The sequence below is a fragment of the Amblyomma americanum genome, chromosome 11 (genome assembly GCF_052857255.1).
Source record: "Amblyomma americanum isolate KBUSLIRL-KWMA chromosome 11, ASM5285725v1, whole genome shotgun sequence".
Classification (NCBI taxonomy): domain Eukaryota; kingdom Metazoa; phylum Arthropoda; class Arachnida; order Ixodida; family Ixodidae; genus Amblyomma; species Amblyomma americanum.
In genome coordinates, this window is record NC_135507.1 from 4,704,431 (window position 1) to 4,720,346 (window position 15,916).

The 15,916-nt window shown below is 48.0% G+C and overlaps 1 protein-coding gene across 6 annotated transcripts; it reads left to right on the plus strand.

Annotated features, from left to right (window-relative positions):
- Positions 1–2,196: 2,196 nt before the first annotated feature.
- Positions 2,197–14,935, plus strand: LOC144110991 (uncharacterized). 6 transcript variants are annotated; one of them, XM_077644069.1, is made up of 5 exons: positions 7,926–8,539; positions 8,697–8,870; positions 8,953–8,973; positions 14,465–14,603; positions 14,665–14,935. In XM_077644069.1, exons 1-4 carry the CDS (start codon positions 8,378–8,380, stop codon positions 14,516–14,518), a joined length of 411 nt encoding a protein of 136 aa, XP_077500195.1. In that variant the 5' UTR covers positions 7,926–8,377; the 3' UTR covers positions 14,519–14,603; positions 14,665–14,935. The 6 variants fall into 6 exon arrangements, 5 of the variants coding, with proteins under 5 accessions (XP_077500196.1, XP_077500193.1, XP_077500194.1 ...); XR_013309961.1 differs by lacking the exons at positions 14,465–14,603; positions 14,665–14,935 and adding exons at positions 2,197–3,183; positions 3,264–3,423 and having other exon boundaries at positions 3,485–8,870; positions 8,953–8,976; XM_077644070.1 differs by lacking the exons at positions 7,926–8,539; positions 8,697–8,870; positions 8,953–8,973; positions 14,465–14,603; positions 14,665–14,935 and adding exons at positions 2,200–2,852; positions 3,010–3,183; positions 3,264–3,423; positions 3,485–3,757.
- The last annotated feature ends 981 nt before the right edge of the window (positions 14,936–15,916 follow it).

Consider the following 15,916-nt stretch of genomic DNA (forward strand, 5'->3'; position numbering starts at 1 on the left):
GCGCAACGTTTTTCACTCAATCCGCGGCGGCGAATTGGGCTCTTAAAGGGGCCCCGAAACACATACTCACTGCGTTGTTTTGCCTGTTGGTTGCACAGAATGAGTTATAGAGATGCTATTAGCATCAGTCGTACCGCGTATACTCCGGTTTTTAATATTTGAATTAGCTCGCGAAAACAAATTCATGGTGTCACCGTATGCTTGCGGTTTTAGCTGAGAATATGACATCACTGGGCGGGAGCTTGATGATTGGACAAACAGTAAATATACTGTAAATTTTGTTAAAAAATAAAGAGATACGTTTTTCAAGATTTTGCGTCTTATAATTAACAAAACCCACTCGCTTCCCTTAGATGAAAGCGCTGTAAAGCAAGTATAACAAAAATGCACCACGAGAGCCTTTGGCTACTTTTTGCATCGAAGTACTTCGCGCCTTTCTGTACACATCCTACGACCTAGCACACAAGACTTATGGCTACTCTCTAGGTATCTGAGAACGGCTTGGCGGAATCGATCCAATTGAACCATTGCACTCTACAACCGTTAGTTTTGGTCCCCATGAAGGGTGCGAAGAAAAAGAAAACCACTCGTTTCACATTTAGCAGTGCGCGTCGTCAGCTTGTGGAGGATAGCCGGGCGAAGGCGCCAGATTGCGCCACGTTCCCATCAACAGCGCGCGCGCATAATTCGCCGAGACCAATCGGCGCGTTCTTAGCGGGGCGATGGTAGGGAACAAGCAGTAGTAAGCAGTAGCGGTACCCGCTATGCTAAATGTATCTAGTATCTTGTGCAGGCCGTCAATCCGTCGCAGTATCTCGCGGTCGAGTTCTGCTCCAGTTGGGATCGCGTTCGGATCTATAAGTCAAGGAACGCCACTGATTACTGTTTCCTTCTGCGCCGTCGACGTAACGATGAAGCATCGCTGGGTCAGCTGGGCGTGCACGTGGTTGTCGTATTTATTAAAACGGCGCTACCAGCACTGGCAAGAAGGAGTTACAGCGATTAAGCAACCATAATATGCAAACTTCCGCGACGTGCTCAGATAGGGTGTTTTGATTGGTCCCGGCCCGTGTCGTAATTGGGAGAGTGTAATTGGAGTAGGAGCCGCGCGATAATCGAGCTGAGGGCATCATGTTGTTTGCTTGTATTTTGAAATTTATTCATTGAATAACCCCCTTTCCTATGCATCGATTCTTGTGAATCTTTTTGAGTCAGCATCTATGTGACAAAGAATCCATCTGAAATATTGTCGGCATCCGTTCACGCAGTGTTTCGCATCCCCTTTAAGGCGGCACTAAAGGGAAATAATGGGTCAGGCAAAACTGATACGTCAGCATTACCTGATAGCAGATATGTCATTTTTATCGTAAACAACTCCTTTATAAGTCAGAAAATTGCGTAAAAGCTGGGTACACGTGGCGCCGCCATTTCAGTGTTCCTGCAGCGGCGAGGAGAGAGTGAGTAAGAACATTCATTGAACAGAATAAATAGAGGTAGCGTGAACTTCCTGGAGAGGCTTTAGGTTGGAGCATTCCAATACAAATACATCATTAAAGTGACGTCACCGTTTCATTTTTCGCAGGCGCTTTGAATTTGGAAGGGTTCGGGGCTTTCATAAGTGGTTTTAATTCCCAACGCAACCACCGTTCCTCGTGGAAAAAGAAACGTCCATATATAGAGTTGATCTGATATTTCCCTTTAGTGTCCTTTTAACACGACGTGATGCGAGAAAAAAATACCCCGAAGCTTTAACTCGCCGGCCAATTTTAGGATCGCAGACAAGAGGGACGAAAACGCGGTCTAAGCAACAACTGCCTGCAGGCGTGCCAGACGAGATGCGCGCGCGTCTGAAGCAAGATCTTGATATCACTTCATCGTGAGCCATCACCCCTGCGTCGTCCAAGGATGAAGAAAACGCGTATCGTCATGGGAAAAGCGGCGAGCACTGTCCGCGCATGAAAGATGCGGCAGCGAAATGCGTCGTCACGGCTTCGTGTCCGCACGTGTGGAACCGCTCGAAGACCGTCGGAACGAAGCACTCTTGAGCTATCTGCAAGATTTAATTTAAGGCCCTCGGAGGCTGCGTAGAAAAAGCTTGGTCACTTATCGCCGCTGTTACCCGAGCGACAGACATTACCTTAGAGAAGCTTCTACCAACGTCGCTAGAGGGCGCGCAACGGCGGGCAGTTGCGGGGTTAGAAACGCGTCAGCTCTCGTCGGAAGCTGTCGTTTTGTCTTCTACGCTGTTTTTCTCGTTGTTGGTGGTGGTGGTGGTGCTCCAGTCTTCGCCATTCCCCGGAGGCGCCTGGAAGTCGTGCCCATGACCGACCGACAAGCGCCGAGAGAATTATCTCCGAGCCAGGCCTTCGGCATCCAAGGTAGGAGCGGGGCTGTAGCCTCGCGGCGAGGGCGACCCGTGTCCATGAAACCGGCTCTTGGCTACGCGCCAACGTTCAAAATTGTCTCCCATAAGCATTGGAAAAGAGCGTGTCACTAACACGCATCGCGTACAGGTTTCATGGACCGTCGCCGTCGGGTTTTCTTCGGTGACGGAAGCGCGGCGGGCTGTAGGATTCGCGGCGTGCAGTAGATTTAGGCTTAGCTGACACTAGGCAGGGATGCGGTAGAGCCCGCTGCCGTTAGCGTCATGGAAGAGTCACCCGTTCCGAACGCCGTTGCGTCTCGGCCACTATGTCGTGTCAAGGAATGCCCGGGCGCGCAAGTGCTCTTGAGCGACATGTGGTTTGTGGCTGCATACGGTGCTCGGAAATTCTCGCCACCCTCGTCCAGCAACTCCGAAGAACGGACGCTGCCTGCGGTCTGCGGCACGTCGTGTTTCCGCTGCAGCCAAGGTCAGTGGAGAGCTTTCATTGTCGTATTTCACAGCTCCAGCTTGGGCATCATCCGTCTCTGCTCTTCAGATACTATGGCGCCATGCCTGCTAGGTGAGTACCCCACTTCCCAGTTGGCGTTTCTTTGCAAGTCACCTTTTTTTTCTTCTCTTTTCAGATGAGCGCGGTCCGCTTCTCGCGCGCGTGCATACTCGCAGGAGGCACCTTGGTGTGGCGTTTCGAGCTGGAACCAGACCCGTTGTCACAGCTGCTCACGGTTCCAGTCTTTCCACGTTCCCTGCTTCTTGGTGCTCTGCGCGAGGCTATTCCTCACAAGCCCTGCAGTTGCCGGGTTCGTATACATCGGGCACATCCAGAGTGTGTGCACTATACTTACGCGCAGTCCCCCCCCCCCCCCCCTCATCTCCACAGGTACGCGCTGACTCGGGCTTTCCAGTGCTTCACGCAGTCAGCACGGAAGACTCTGCAAGCTGTGTTCCAGGCTGACATGAGTGGGCCAGGCGTCTCAGCCACGAGTGCTGCACGATATTCCCCAGCCTGCGGACTGCTGTGTTTGCCGGACGTCTTCCGAGTAAGGACCAGAATTCCAGACACCCGAGTCTTTTGCTAGAGCTCCGCTTTTGTCTTCGCAGATGCGGGAACTTCGGCTGTGCCGTACTCGACACATCACTCGAACGAGATCTTGGTCACCGCACAAGGCACTCTCGGTTCAGTGGACGTCTTCCCAGCTCAGCTCCGACCCCGGCGTGAAGGTGTCATGCCAGACGCCTACCTGTTCCACATACTCTCAAGCCAAATTCCTTGTGCTCTCCCAAAGGCGCCGGCGACTTCCTCTAAGCACTGACCTGCTGGCATCAGCAAGATGACCTAAATTTTAAAAATAAAAGCATACACCTTTGCACCCTTGCCATGTGTTTCCATACGCCACCTCTGTGCGCGCTGGCGTCAACTGGTTTGAGCACTTTTTTGGCTTACGCAACTGCCGCCTTTGTAGTTCAATTAATATTGCTGAACTGACGTCTGTAGGTGCGATGGGAAAACGGGTATTTCCTGCAGGTTTTTATTTCTAACCGTAAATTGTGCTAGTTACATGATCATGCAGCGCATGAAAAGCAGCTACATAAAACTTTTTGCTAGTACTGCATTTAGGTAGAAATACACCGTAATGTGAAATTTTATCAGTCCTAATAGAAACTTCGTTGAAGAATGAAGTATATTTATGACGATATGCTTGTCGCGCGAAGAAAAATTGTGTAAACAGGCCAGCGTTCCAGGATCCGTTCGCGCCTTTTCAGCGTCTGAACCAAAATCCATCATCAGAGGCCCTACTATTCGATGCATCGAAAATATCTGCTCGCGATGCAGTAGAATGGCGTGCAGCGTGGTTTTTGCGTCCGCGCACCGTCGCGGCGCTGGCAGCGCCCTACGCCGTAGCCTCCGCTTCAAGGGCATTTCAAAAGCTCGCGCCTGACGATAAAAATTGCAGTCTACGTCGAAAACGAAACTAATCCGTAAAGAACAAACTAGATGGCGCAGCATCACCATAGCGGCTTCGCTGCTTGATTGACCACTTCTGCATTCATGGGGAGGACAGCAAGGACAGGGCTCTCGGCGCGGGCATGTTGGGTCCCACTCTCCCGTATAACGCAATGCGGCGGCGCGCCGTTTCGAAGGTGGGCGATCAAGTGGGCCGCATGGTCCGCCGCGTCTCCAACAAGCGTGGGGGCCTCAGAAGTAGGGATGCGATGCGACTCGCCCATGCTTTTGTGACGAGTAAAATTCTATATTCGACTCCATACCTGCACTCGCGAAAAGAAATTCATGGCGTTGACGGGGTCACCGCATGCTTGCGGCTTTAGCAGAGAATATGACATCACTGGGTGGGAGCTTGATGTTTGGACAAACAGTAAATATACTGCAAATTGTGATAATAATTAGAGATGTTTTTCAAGTTCTTGCGTCTTATAATTAACAAAACCCACTTGCTTCCCTTAGATGAAAGCGCTGTAAAGCAAGTATAACAAAAATGCACCACGAGAGGCTTTGGCTACTTTTTGGACTTCGCGCCTTTCTGTACACATCCTACGACCTAGCACACAAGACTTATGGCTACTCTCTAGGTATCTGAGAACGGCTTTGCGGAATCGATCCAATTGAACCATTGCACTCTACAACCGTTAGTTTTAGTCCCTATGAAGGGCGCGAAGAAAAAAAAAAAACACTCGTTTCACATTTAGCAGTGCGCGTCGTCAGCTTGTGGAGGATAGCCGGGCGAAGGCGCCAGATGGCGCCACGTTCCCAACAACAGCCACGTTCTCATCAACGAGGTCGATGAGCGAACCCCCCCACCTCCTGATTTTAGCCTTTGCGTGTTTTTTTCTTTTTCTTCTTTTTCCTTTTTTTGTGCGTTTTATCTTTCTTTCTCTCCTTGTGTGCTTCCATCTTCTTGTTTTTTTTGTTTTTTTGGCTGGGTGCCCTACCTAGTGGTGCCCACCCGTTACAAAGGACAAGGCCTCAAGTATCTATCTATCTATCTAGCGCGCGCGCGCATAATTCGCCGTGACCAATCGGCGCGTTCTTAGCGGGGCGATGGTAGGGTGCAAGCAGTAGTAAGCAGTAGCTGTACCCGCTATGCTAAATGTATCTAGTATCTTGTGCAGGCCGTCAATCCGTCGCAGTATCTCGCGGTCGAGTTCTGCTCCAGTTCGGATCGCGTTCGGATCTAACAGTCAAGGAACGTCACTGATCAGTGTTCCCTTCTGCGCCGTCGACGTAACGATGAAGCATCGCTGGGTCAGCTGGGCGTGCACGTGGTTGTTGTATTTTTTAAAACGGCGCTACCAGCACTGGCAAGGAGTTACAGCGATTAAGCAACCATAATATGCAAACTTCCGCGACGTGCTCAGATAAGGTGTTTTGATTGGTCCCGGCCCGTGTCGTAATTGGGAGAGTGTAATTGGAGTAGGAGCCGCGCGATAATCGAGTTGAGGGCATCATGTTGTTTGCTTGTATTCTGAAATTTCTTCATTGAATAACCCCCTTTCCTATGCATCGATTCTTGTGAATCTTTTTGAGTCAGCATCTATGTGACAAAGAATCCATCTGAAATATAGTCGGCATCCGTTTAAGCAGTGTTTCGCAGCCCCTTTAAGGCGGCACTAAAGGGAAATACTGGGTCAGGCTAAACTGATACGTCAGCGTTACCTGATAGCAGATATGTCATTTTTATCATAAATAACTCCTTTATAAGTCAGAAAATTGCGTAAAAGCGGGGTACACGTGGCGCCGCCATTTCAGTGTTCCTGCAGCGGCGAGGAGAGAGTGAGTAAGAACATTCATTGAACACAATAAATAGAGGTAGCGTGAGCTTCCTGGAGAGGCTTTAGGTTGGAGCATTCCAATACAAAGACATCATTAAAGTGACGTCACCGTTTCATTTTTCGCAGGCACTTTCAATTTGGAAGGGTTCGGGGCTTTCATAAGCGGTTTTAATTCCCAACGCAACCACCGTTCCTCGTGGAAAAAGAAACGTCCATATATAGAGTTGATCTGATATTTCCCTTTAGTGTCCTTTTAACACGACGTGATGCGAGAAAAAAATACCCCGAAGCTTTAACTCGCCGGCCAATTTTAGGATCGCAGACAAGAGGGACGAAAACGCGGTCTAAGCAACAACTGCCTGCAGGCGTGCCAGACGAGACGCGCGCGTGTCTGAAGCAAGATCTTGATATCACTTCATCGTGAGCCATCACCCCTGCGTCGTCCAAGGATGAAGAAAACGCGTATCGTCATGGGAAAAGCGGCGAGCACTGTCCGCGCATGAAAGATGCGGCAGCGAAATGCGTCGTCACGGCTTCGGGTCCGCACGTGTGGAACCGCTCGAAGACCGTCGGAACGAAGCACTCTTGAGCTATCTGCAAGATTTAATTCAAAGCCCTCGGAGGCTGCGTAGAAAAAGCTTGGTCACTTATCGCCGCTGTTACCCGAGCGATAGACATTACCTTAGAGAAGCTTCTACCAGCGTCGCTAGAGGGCGCGTAACGGCGGGCAGTGCATGAAAAATATGTAATGAATAAAGCTAGTAGGAATGCAGCTGTCATGAAAAATAGGGCACTGTGGAATTACAATAGGTATGAGGTGGTAAGAGGGATCTGGAAAGGGGTGATGGTCCCTAGCCTGACCTTCGGGAATGCGGTCCTGTGTATGAGGCCAGATGTTCAAGCAAGGCTGGAAATTAGGCAACGGGGAGTAGGGAGGTTAGCTTTGGGAGCACATGGCAATACACCAAATCAGGGGGTACAGGGTGATATGGGATGGGCGTCTTTCGAGAGCAGAGAGGCTAGCAGTAAGATAGCATTTGAGGAACGATTGAGAAGGATGGAGGAAAAGCGGTGGGCTAGGAAAGTTTTCAGATACCTGTATATAAAGAATGTTGACACGAAATGGAGAAAGCGAACTAGAAAATTGACAAGCAAATATCTGGACAGCAGTAAGGGGGCAAATCAGCAATTATCGGTTAAGAAAAAGGTTAAAGGAACAGAGAGAGCTTTGTGGAAAACAGGGATGCTGACGAAATCGGCACTAGAAACATACCGGACCTTTAAACAGGAAATTGTCAAAGAAAATATCTATGATAATTGTAGGGGAAGTTCTTTGTTGTTTGAGGCCAGGACTGGAGTTTTGCGGACTAAGAAGTATAGAGTCAGGTACCAGGAGATAGACACTTTGTGCATTGCGTGCGGAGAGGAGGAGGAAACGGCTGAACACTTGATACTTTTCTGTAAAGGGCTTCACCCTACAGTGGAAGGCAGCGGGGCTGACTTACCCCAAGGCATTGGGGTTTAGGGATAGTGAAGGGAAAGTGGATTTTAAGAGGTTAGAAGTAACCAAGCGAAGGTTATCTGATTGGTGGCTAAAAGCAAGACAGGAGTAAAATTTCACAAGACATGGCTAGGTGGCTTGAGCCACCGCCCGATGTAAAGGGTTCAGCCGTATCCATCCATCCATCCATCCATCCATTTCGGGGTTAGAAACGCATCAGCTCTCGTCGGAGGCTGTCGTTTTGTCTTCTACGCTGTTTTTCTCGTTGTTGTTGGTGGTGGTGGTGCTCTAGTCTTCGCCATTCCCCGGAGGCGCCTGGAAGTCGTGCCCATGACCGACCGACAAGCGCCGAGAGAATTATCTCCGAGCCAGGCCTTCGGCATCCAAGGTAGGAGCGGGGGCTGTAGCCTCGCGGCGAGGGCGACCCGTGTCCATGAAACCGGCTCTTGGCTACGCGCCAACGTTCAAAATTGTCTCCCATAAGCATTGGAAAACAGCGTGTTACTAACACGCATCGCGTACAGGTTTTCATGGACCGCCGCCGTCGGGTTTTCTTCGGTGACGGAAGCGTGGCGGGCTGTAGGATTTGCGGCGTGCAGTAGATATAGGCTTGGCTGACACTAGACAGGGATGCGGTAGAGCCCGCTGCCGTTTTGCGTCATGGAAGAGTCACCCGTTCCGAACGCCGTTGCGTCTCGGCCACTATGTCGTGTCAAGGAATGCCCGGGCGCGCAAGTGCTCTTGAGCGACATGTGGTTTGGTGGCTGCATACGGTGCTCGGAAATTCTCGCCACCCTCGTCCAGCAACTCCGAAGAACGGACGCTGCCTGCGGTCTGCGGCACATCGTGTTTCCGCTGCAGCCAAGGTCAGTGGAGAGCTTTCATTGTCGTATTTCACAGCTCCAGCTTGGGCATCATCCGTCTCTGCGCTTCAGATACTATGGCGCCATGCCTGCTAGGTGAGTACCCCACTTCCCAGTTGGCGTTTCTTTGCAAGTCACCTTTTTTTTCTTCTCTTTTCAGATGAGCGCGGTCCGCTTCTCGCGCGCGTGCATACTCGCAGGAGGCACCTTGGTGTGGCGTTTCGAGCTGGAACCAGACCCGTTGTCACAGCTGCTCACGGTTCCAGTCTTTCCACGTTCCCTGCTTCTTGGTGCTCTGCGCGAGGCTATTCCTCACAAGCCCTGCAGTTGCCGGGTTCGTATACATCCGGCACTTCCAGAGTGTGTGCACTATACTTACGCGCAGTTCCCCCCCCCCCCCCCCCTCATCTCCACAGGTACGCGCTGACTCGGGCTTTACAATACAATACAATCTTTATTCAACATCTCAAGGATGTTTGGAGTACAGACAAAAAGCCTGACATAGGCTTGACTAGGCCCGCACCCCAATACATGGCAAACAGAGGCAGCGCATGGTAAAAATATAAAGAGGAAAAAAAAAGAGAAAAGAAAACACAGCATTTGGATTTTGGGAACGCAATCTGCAGCTACTGCTGCAGTAATAAAAATATATATATATAAGTGCATAAAGCAGACTAATAAGTGACAGTAACATACGCCAGTCCAAGTTGTGCATACATCAATAAGACATACAGGTAATGAAATTATTACATAACATATAGAAGCGTGCACAAACCTAGACTCCCGTATAAGATAGTTGAAATATATCTGGTAAAAAGTAGAGATACAGAAGTAAATGCAAAAAAAAACAAATGGTTCCAAAGAATAAGAAAAACATGTTCACATTCTAATTCCATACAAATTTCTTTCTTAGGTTTTTCAATGAAACAGATTGTATATCTGTGTTCTTGTCCTTCAAGAAATCATTTAGCATTGTCGGCAGTTGGAATTTCAACATTTGATTTCCATAACCCGTACGGCATTTACTCACATTCCATTGTTCGGGCTTGCGCGTTGGGTAGGTAGGAGTGTGCTTTTCCAGTCCGGCCAGCAATTTTAATGCATTTATATTTTTAGATTCTTCTAATTTATATTGTTTAGACAGTCTATAGGTGTACATAGATTTTACACTAACAATGTTCAGCTGCCTGTACATGTCCTTCGTATGGCTTAAATAGGGTGCTTTACAAATTATGCGGATGGCACGTTTCTGTAGCAAGTGAAGATCATTAATATTATTTTTGCTTGTGGTTCCCCATACAAGTGCGCCGTAGTTGAGCGTGGATGAGAATAAAGAGTTGTAAAGCAGAATATTAACTGCTCTTGGAAAAGTAAAACAATGACGCCGCATGAGACCAACAGTTTTCGAAAGTTTTTTGATGAGGTCATTTATATGCTGATCCCAGGACAAATTTGCAGAAAAAATAACACCGAGCGACTTGAAACTCTGTACAACCTCTATCTCTATACCCTCAATTAGAATTGGTGGTAGTACATAAAGTTTATTTTTTGGATGAAACATAACAGCCTTGGTTTTTCCAATATTTAACTTCAGCCCATTTTTTGCTGCCCAGGTGCTAACTGTACGAAGTGCACGATTAGCACGACGGGACAAATCTGCACCGGAAGAGCCGGAAAAGAATAAACTTGTATCGTCTGCATAAATTATGTACTTCGCCGTTGGGTCAGTGTTTACTATGTCATTTATATATAAAACAAATAGAAAAGGACCTAGAATGCTTCCTTGCGGAACGCCTAGTTTAACCGGTTTTACGGTGGAAGAGTGCCCTGTTATCACAACACACTGTGATCGGTGTTCAAGGTAGGATAAAATTAACTGAAGGGCTACACCGCGAATACCATAACACTCCAACTTTTCAATCAGTATACGGTGACTAATATAGTCAAAGGCTTTTGTAAAGTCAAGGAAGACACCAAGGACCATGTTTTTGTTTTCAAAACTTTCCAGGATAATTTCTTTTTGCGTAAGTAGCGCTAATTCAGTGGACCTATTTTTTCTGAAGCCATATTGCGCGGGAGCTAAGATGTTACAGTGATCGGTGAAAGAAGTTAGTCGTTTGAGAATAACTTTCTCAAGTCCTTTCGAAAAAACTGGAAGTATTGAAATCGGACGGTAATTAGAAAGGTTGTTTCGGTCGCCCTTTTTATATATTACGGTTACCTTGGCACACTGCATACTCCGGGGGAACACCCCTGATGAAAGGCAGATGTTGAATATATGCACCAATGTAGGGGCAATTAAGTCTATTACATGTTTTACAGGCTTCACTTGAAGGCCCATTATGTCAGTGGAGGTGCTGTTTTTTAGGCTCGCAAACGTAGTTATTATTTCAGTTTCCGAGACCGGCTCCAAAAACACAGCTTGTGGGCAAGAAGGTTTCATGAAAGTTGAGTAGTCTCCGCCGGACGACACTGAGGCCAGAGAAAGGAAGTGGTCATTGAAAGTATTTGCTAATCTCTCCCCTGATATTTCTACGCCATTATTATCTAGCTTTGTGATCGTCTCCGGAGATTTGCCGAAAATTTGGTGCAATCCACGCCAAACCTGACCTGATTGCTGATTCGAGGAATTTAAAATATTATATTGGTAACGATTCCTAGCAGTTCGAAGTTCTTTGGTGACTTGATTTCTATACCTCTTAAAGGCTTCGAGCGCGTCCGGGCGCTTGCTTTTGATAAATTTCCGGAAAAGCCGGTCACGCTTTTTAATGCGGTTTAGCAGTTCAGACGTTACCCACGGTTTCCGGATTTTCTTTGACCTATGAAAACTTTTTTTCGGAAAGCAGGAATTATGCAAAGACAAAAACTTTTTTAAGAACTTGTCATAAGCTACGTCAGGATTATATTCAGAGAGGACGTCATTCCAGTTTACTTCTGCAATGCATTCACGAAAGCTAGATAACGTGCGCGGATTGATTTGCCAGCGGAGCAAAGGCAGCTCAGATTTCGCATTGATTTTAAAACCGTGATACACTGAGAGAAATATCGGAAGGTGATCACTCAAAGAGTAATTAATGATACCAGATTTAATACGACAAGTTTCGAAGTTAACTATAAAAAGATCAAGAAGTGTTTGGGAGCCAGCTGCTAGCCGTGTAGGTGACGTTATCACATTTTGGCATGAGTGAACACTCAAAAGGGATTCAAATTTCATCTTTGGGCTATTCTCAGCCAGAAAATTAATATTGAAGTCTCCACCCAATATAATGTAGAGGTTTTGAGCATTGACAAACTGTAGCAAAGAATCCATGAAAGTGAAAAATGAAGAGACGTCACCGCATGGTGGACGATAACAACTACACAGTAAGTATTTGCGCGATTTTAGCACAAGCACTTCGAAGTCAGTAGAAGCACAACAGAACTCATCAAGAACTTCGCACTCAATTTCGTTAGAAATGAGCATCGATACACCGCCACCACGTTTACCTACACGATTAACAAAGTAAGATTTGTAGCCAGATAGCTTAATCACGTCCTCTTCACAGTCAAACCAGGTTTCTGAAAACATCACTACATTAAATATAATATTGGCTTGGCTAAAGAAAACCTCAAGAGCGCCATCCTTATTCCTGCCAGATCGCAGATTAAAATGAATGCAGTTCAAACACTGTCGAGAATCACCCAATGCACAGCCGTCCAGCTCCGTCGCGTCAACTAAGCCGCTCATACACGAAGCCATCGTGAAAGAATTAGGACAGATTTATATCTCGGCAACACGCTATCAATCGACCAGCGCTTGAAATATGCGGAAAGACAACTTCGCGCTGTTGCGCACCATTCATACTGGAGGCGGTGTATTAGGCTGGCATTCAGATTGTTCGATATCAAATGTACGCAGAAACCTGCGCCAACATATGACGACTCATTGAGAATGCTTTGTGCAAGCAATATCGGCAGTGGTTTAACTTTTAAAGGTCTGCGTAAAATAAAAAAGGGGACTTCAAGCGCCCACGGGCACAAAAGAAAGAGACGTGCACTGTAGTAATCAACTGCAAACCTAGTGTACATGTTACAAAAGGGCGATGAAGGCGGGTTTCTGGTTTCCGCTCGAAGCGTAATCTTTGGTGCTACGTTAGCTTCGTTGCAATCTGTTGTGTGGAAGTCTGAAAACTTCCACCGTATACCGTTCCATTTTTTGTGAATTAGTGGTACCATCACGCGTTCAACGTCCTGACAGGAAACGTTTTTAGACCTAACAGCGCCGCTCCAACGAACGTTAGTTTCCATGTTCTGCTCCATTGTTTGTTTGCTTTTTTCCCCCTTTTTGCAAGTCCTAGCTGATACAGGGACACTTTCACTGCATCTTTTCAAGATCGCTTTCCTGCTTGATGACCAATGCGTCAGAGCCATCTGACTTTCTAGCGAAAATTTTTCCGTTGCGGCACCAGACATACTTCCAGTCAGAAGAACGCTTTTTGGCAGCAGCCATTCCCAAAAGAAGCTTCAGAGCAGGGCACAGGTGTTCATTAACAAACACAGGGGATTCTGAAGTGTTGCCAAGGTCGGAATTCTTAAGGCGTAGCTTTCTAGCTTTTTCGAGTAAAGAATCCCTCTTTTGGCGCTGACTGAACTGAACGACAATGCAGCTGGGCTTATTCTTGGACGGGACGCGATGACAAGCCTCAATGTCTTCAGGGGCAATGGCCACACCAGCGAGCGCACCAATATCACAAACAATGCTGGTGACGTCCTCGTCGGGTTTTTCATCTAAGCCTTTAATTTCAACGTTTTTGTTTCTCGAGTATTGCTCTGTCTGTGTCAGACGGAATTCCGTGCCAGCTAGGCGTTTCTTAAGGGCATCAAGCTCAGCACGCAGTGCATTGTTTTCTTCTCTTAGTGCAGCATTCTCTGCCTTGACGTCACTGCAATCTTTCTTAAGCTCTTCAAAAACTTCATTCATGTGAGTCATACTTTTTTCATTTTCACGCGCTTCCGCACGCAGTTCCCTCATATCGGCACGTAAATCCCGTTCAACTGTTTCACGGGCTGCCTTTATCTCCTGCCGCAGTTCTTCCCTCAGATCGTTGATTTGTTTGCTCATTTTGAACGAAATGCACAGCAAAGTAACTTCGCACAATGTATATTGAAACACTCAAGGGCAGCAGTGACAGCGAAACGCACGTGCAGCGTGCTAAAATAAAGAGGGCTGACAAACCAACCTGCAAAACAGACGGAATGAAGGCTCAGAGCGTGCAGTCCGATGCGCTGCCACTGCTGCCAAATGAGGAGTGGCTATGCCGGGCGGTTCCTTTTATGCGCTCTGATGATCCTGGTGGCGTCAAAGTCCCAACTGCGCAGAAGCTTCGGTCGTTTTTCGCACCACCTGCCGGTAGAGACGACGATCCCGATGACGGCTTTCTTCCTTGCTTCTGATAACTGCAAAACAGACGGAATGAAGGCTCAGAGCGTGCAGTCCGATGCGCTGCCACTGCTGCCAAATGAGGAGTGGCTATGCCGGGCGGTTCCTTTTATGCGCTCTGATGATCCTGGTGGCGTCAAAGTCCCAACTGCGCAGAAGCTTCGGTCGTTTTTCGCACCACCTGCCGGTAGAGACGACGATCCCGATGACGGCTTTCTTCCTTGCTTCTGATAACTGCAAAACAGACGGAATGAAGGCTCAGAGCGTGCAGTCCGATGCGCTGCCACTGCTGCCAAATGAGGAGTGGCTATGCCGGGCGGTTCCTTTTATGCGCTCTGATGATCCTGGTGGCGTCAAAGTCCCAACTGCGCAGAAGCTTCGGTCGTTTTTCGCACCACCTGCCGGTAGAGACGACGATCCCGATGACGGCTTTCTTCCTTGCTTCTGATAACTGCAAAACAGACGGAATGAAGGCTCAGAGCGTGCAGTCCGATGCGCTGCCACTGCTGCCAGTGCTTCACGCAGTCAGCACGGAAGACTCTGCAAGCTGTGTTCCAGGCTGACATGAGTGGGCCAGGCGTCTCAGCCACGAGTGCTGCACGATATTCCCCAGCCTGCGGACTGCTGTGTTTGCCGGACGTCTTCCGAGTAAGGACCAGAATTCCAGACACCCGAGTCTTTTGCTAGAGCTCCGCTTTTGTCTTCGCAGATGCGGGAACTTCGGCTGTGCCGTACTCGACACATCACTCGAACGTGCACGCTCTTGGTCGCCGCACAAGGCACTCGGTTAAGTGGATGTCTTCCCAGCTCAGCTCCGACCCCGGCGTGAAGGCGTCGTGCTGGCTGCCTACCAGTTCCATATGCTCGCAAGGCAAATTCGTTGTGCTGTCCCAAATGCGCCGGCGACTTCCTCTATGCACTGACCTCTGGCGTCAACAACGGGACCTAAATTGCAAAAAATAAAAGCATACACATTTGCACCCCTGCCGTGTGTTTGTTTGCTTTCACCCCTTCTGTGCCCGCTGTCGTGAACTGGTTTGAGCACTTTTTTGCCTGACGCAACTGTCCCCGTTGTAGTTCAATTAATATTGCCGAACTGACCTCTGTAGGTGCAATGGGAAAAATGGGTATTTCCTGCAGATTTTTATTTGTAATCGTAAATTGCGCTAGTTACATTATCATGCACTACATCAAAACCAGCCACATAACTTCCTGCTAGTACTGCATTCAGATAGAAATATACAGTGATGTGAAATTTCATCACTCCTAATAGAAACTTCAGTGAAGAATGAATTATATGACAGTACGCTTAGAACGTATATAAGAAGAACAATATATTCTATTCTGTAAACAGGCCAACTTTCCTTGCTTCGTTTGCGCCTTTACAGCGTCCAAACCAAAATCCCATCATCAGAGGCCCTACTGTTCTACGCATCTAAAATATCTGCTGCCAATGCAGTAGAATGGCATGCAGCGTGGTTTTAGCGAGCGCGTACCGTCGCGGCGCTGGTAGCGCATTACGCCGTATTGATTGTAAAACATTTTATTCGCCGGGAAGAGCTTGGCAAGAGGTCGCGTTAAGTGGTCGAGAGTACATAGCCCTCGACGACTTTGTCAGCCCACTCCACCGCCAAAACTTGCGTTCTGGGGTCAGAGCTAGCCAGCACGGTCTCCCACCGCTCGAGAGAAGGAGCTGTAACTAGGTCACGCGGAGATGGCTCTATTTTGCAGTCCCACAGGATGTGATCGTAGGTAGCACGTTGGCCACAGTGTTTGCAGTTTGGGTTGTAAAGATCTGGATAAATGTGCGCGAGGAGTGATGGGGAGCGTATCGATCTCGTCTGTAGACGACGCCACGTAACCTCTTGTTCTTTAGTAAGTCTTTTGTCTGGAGGGGGGAAAATTCTCCTTTCTAGTTTAAAATGATTGGTGAGATCATGATATGTGATCATTGAGTCCTT

Bases quoted from the DNA above. Each gene is read 5' to 3' on its own strand.
- LOC144110991 (XM_077644067.1), top strand. From the start codon at position 2,648: ATGGAAGAGTCACCCGTTCCGAACGCCGTTGCGTCTCGGCCACTATGT. The intron at 2,946-3,009 runs GTGAGTACCCCA...TTCTCTTTTCAG, and splicing joins TATGGCGCCATGCCTGCTAG to ATGAGCGCGGTCCGCTTCTC.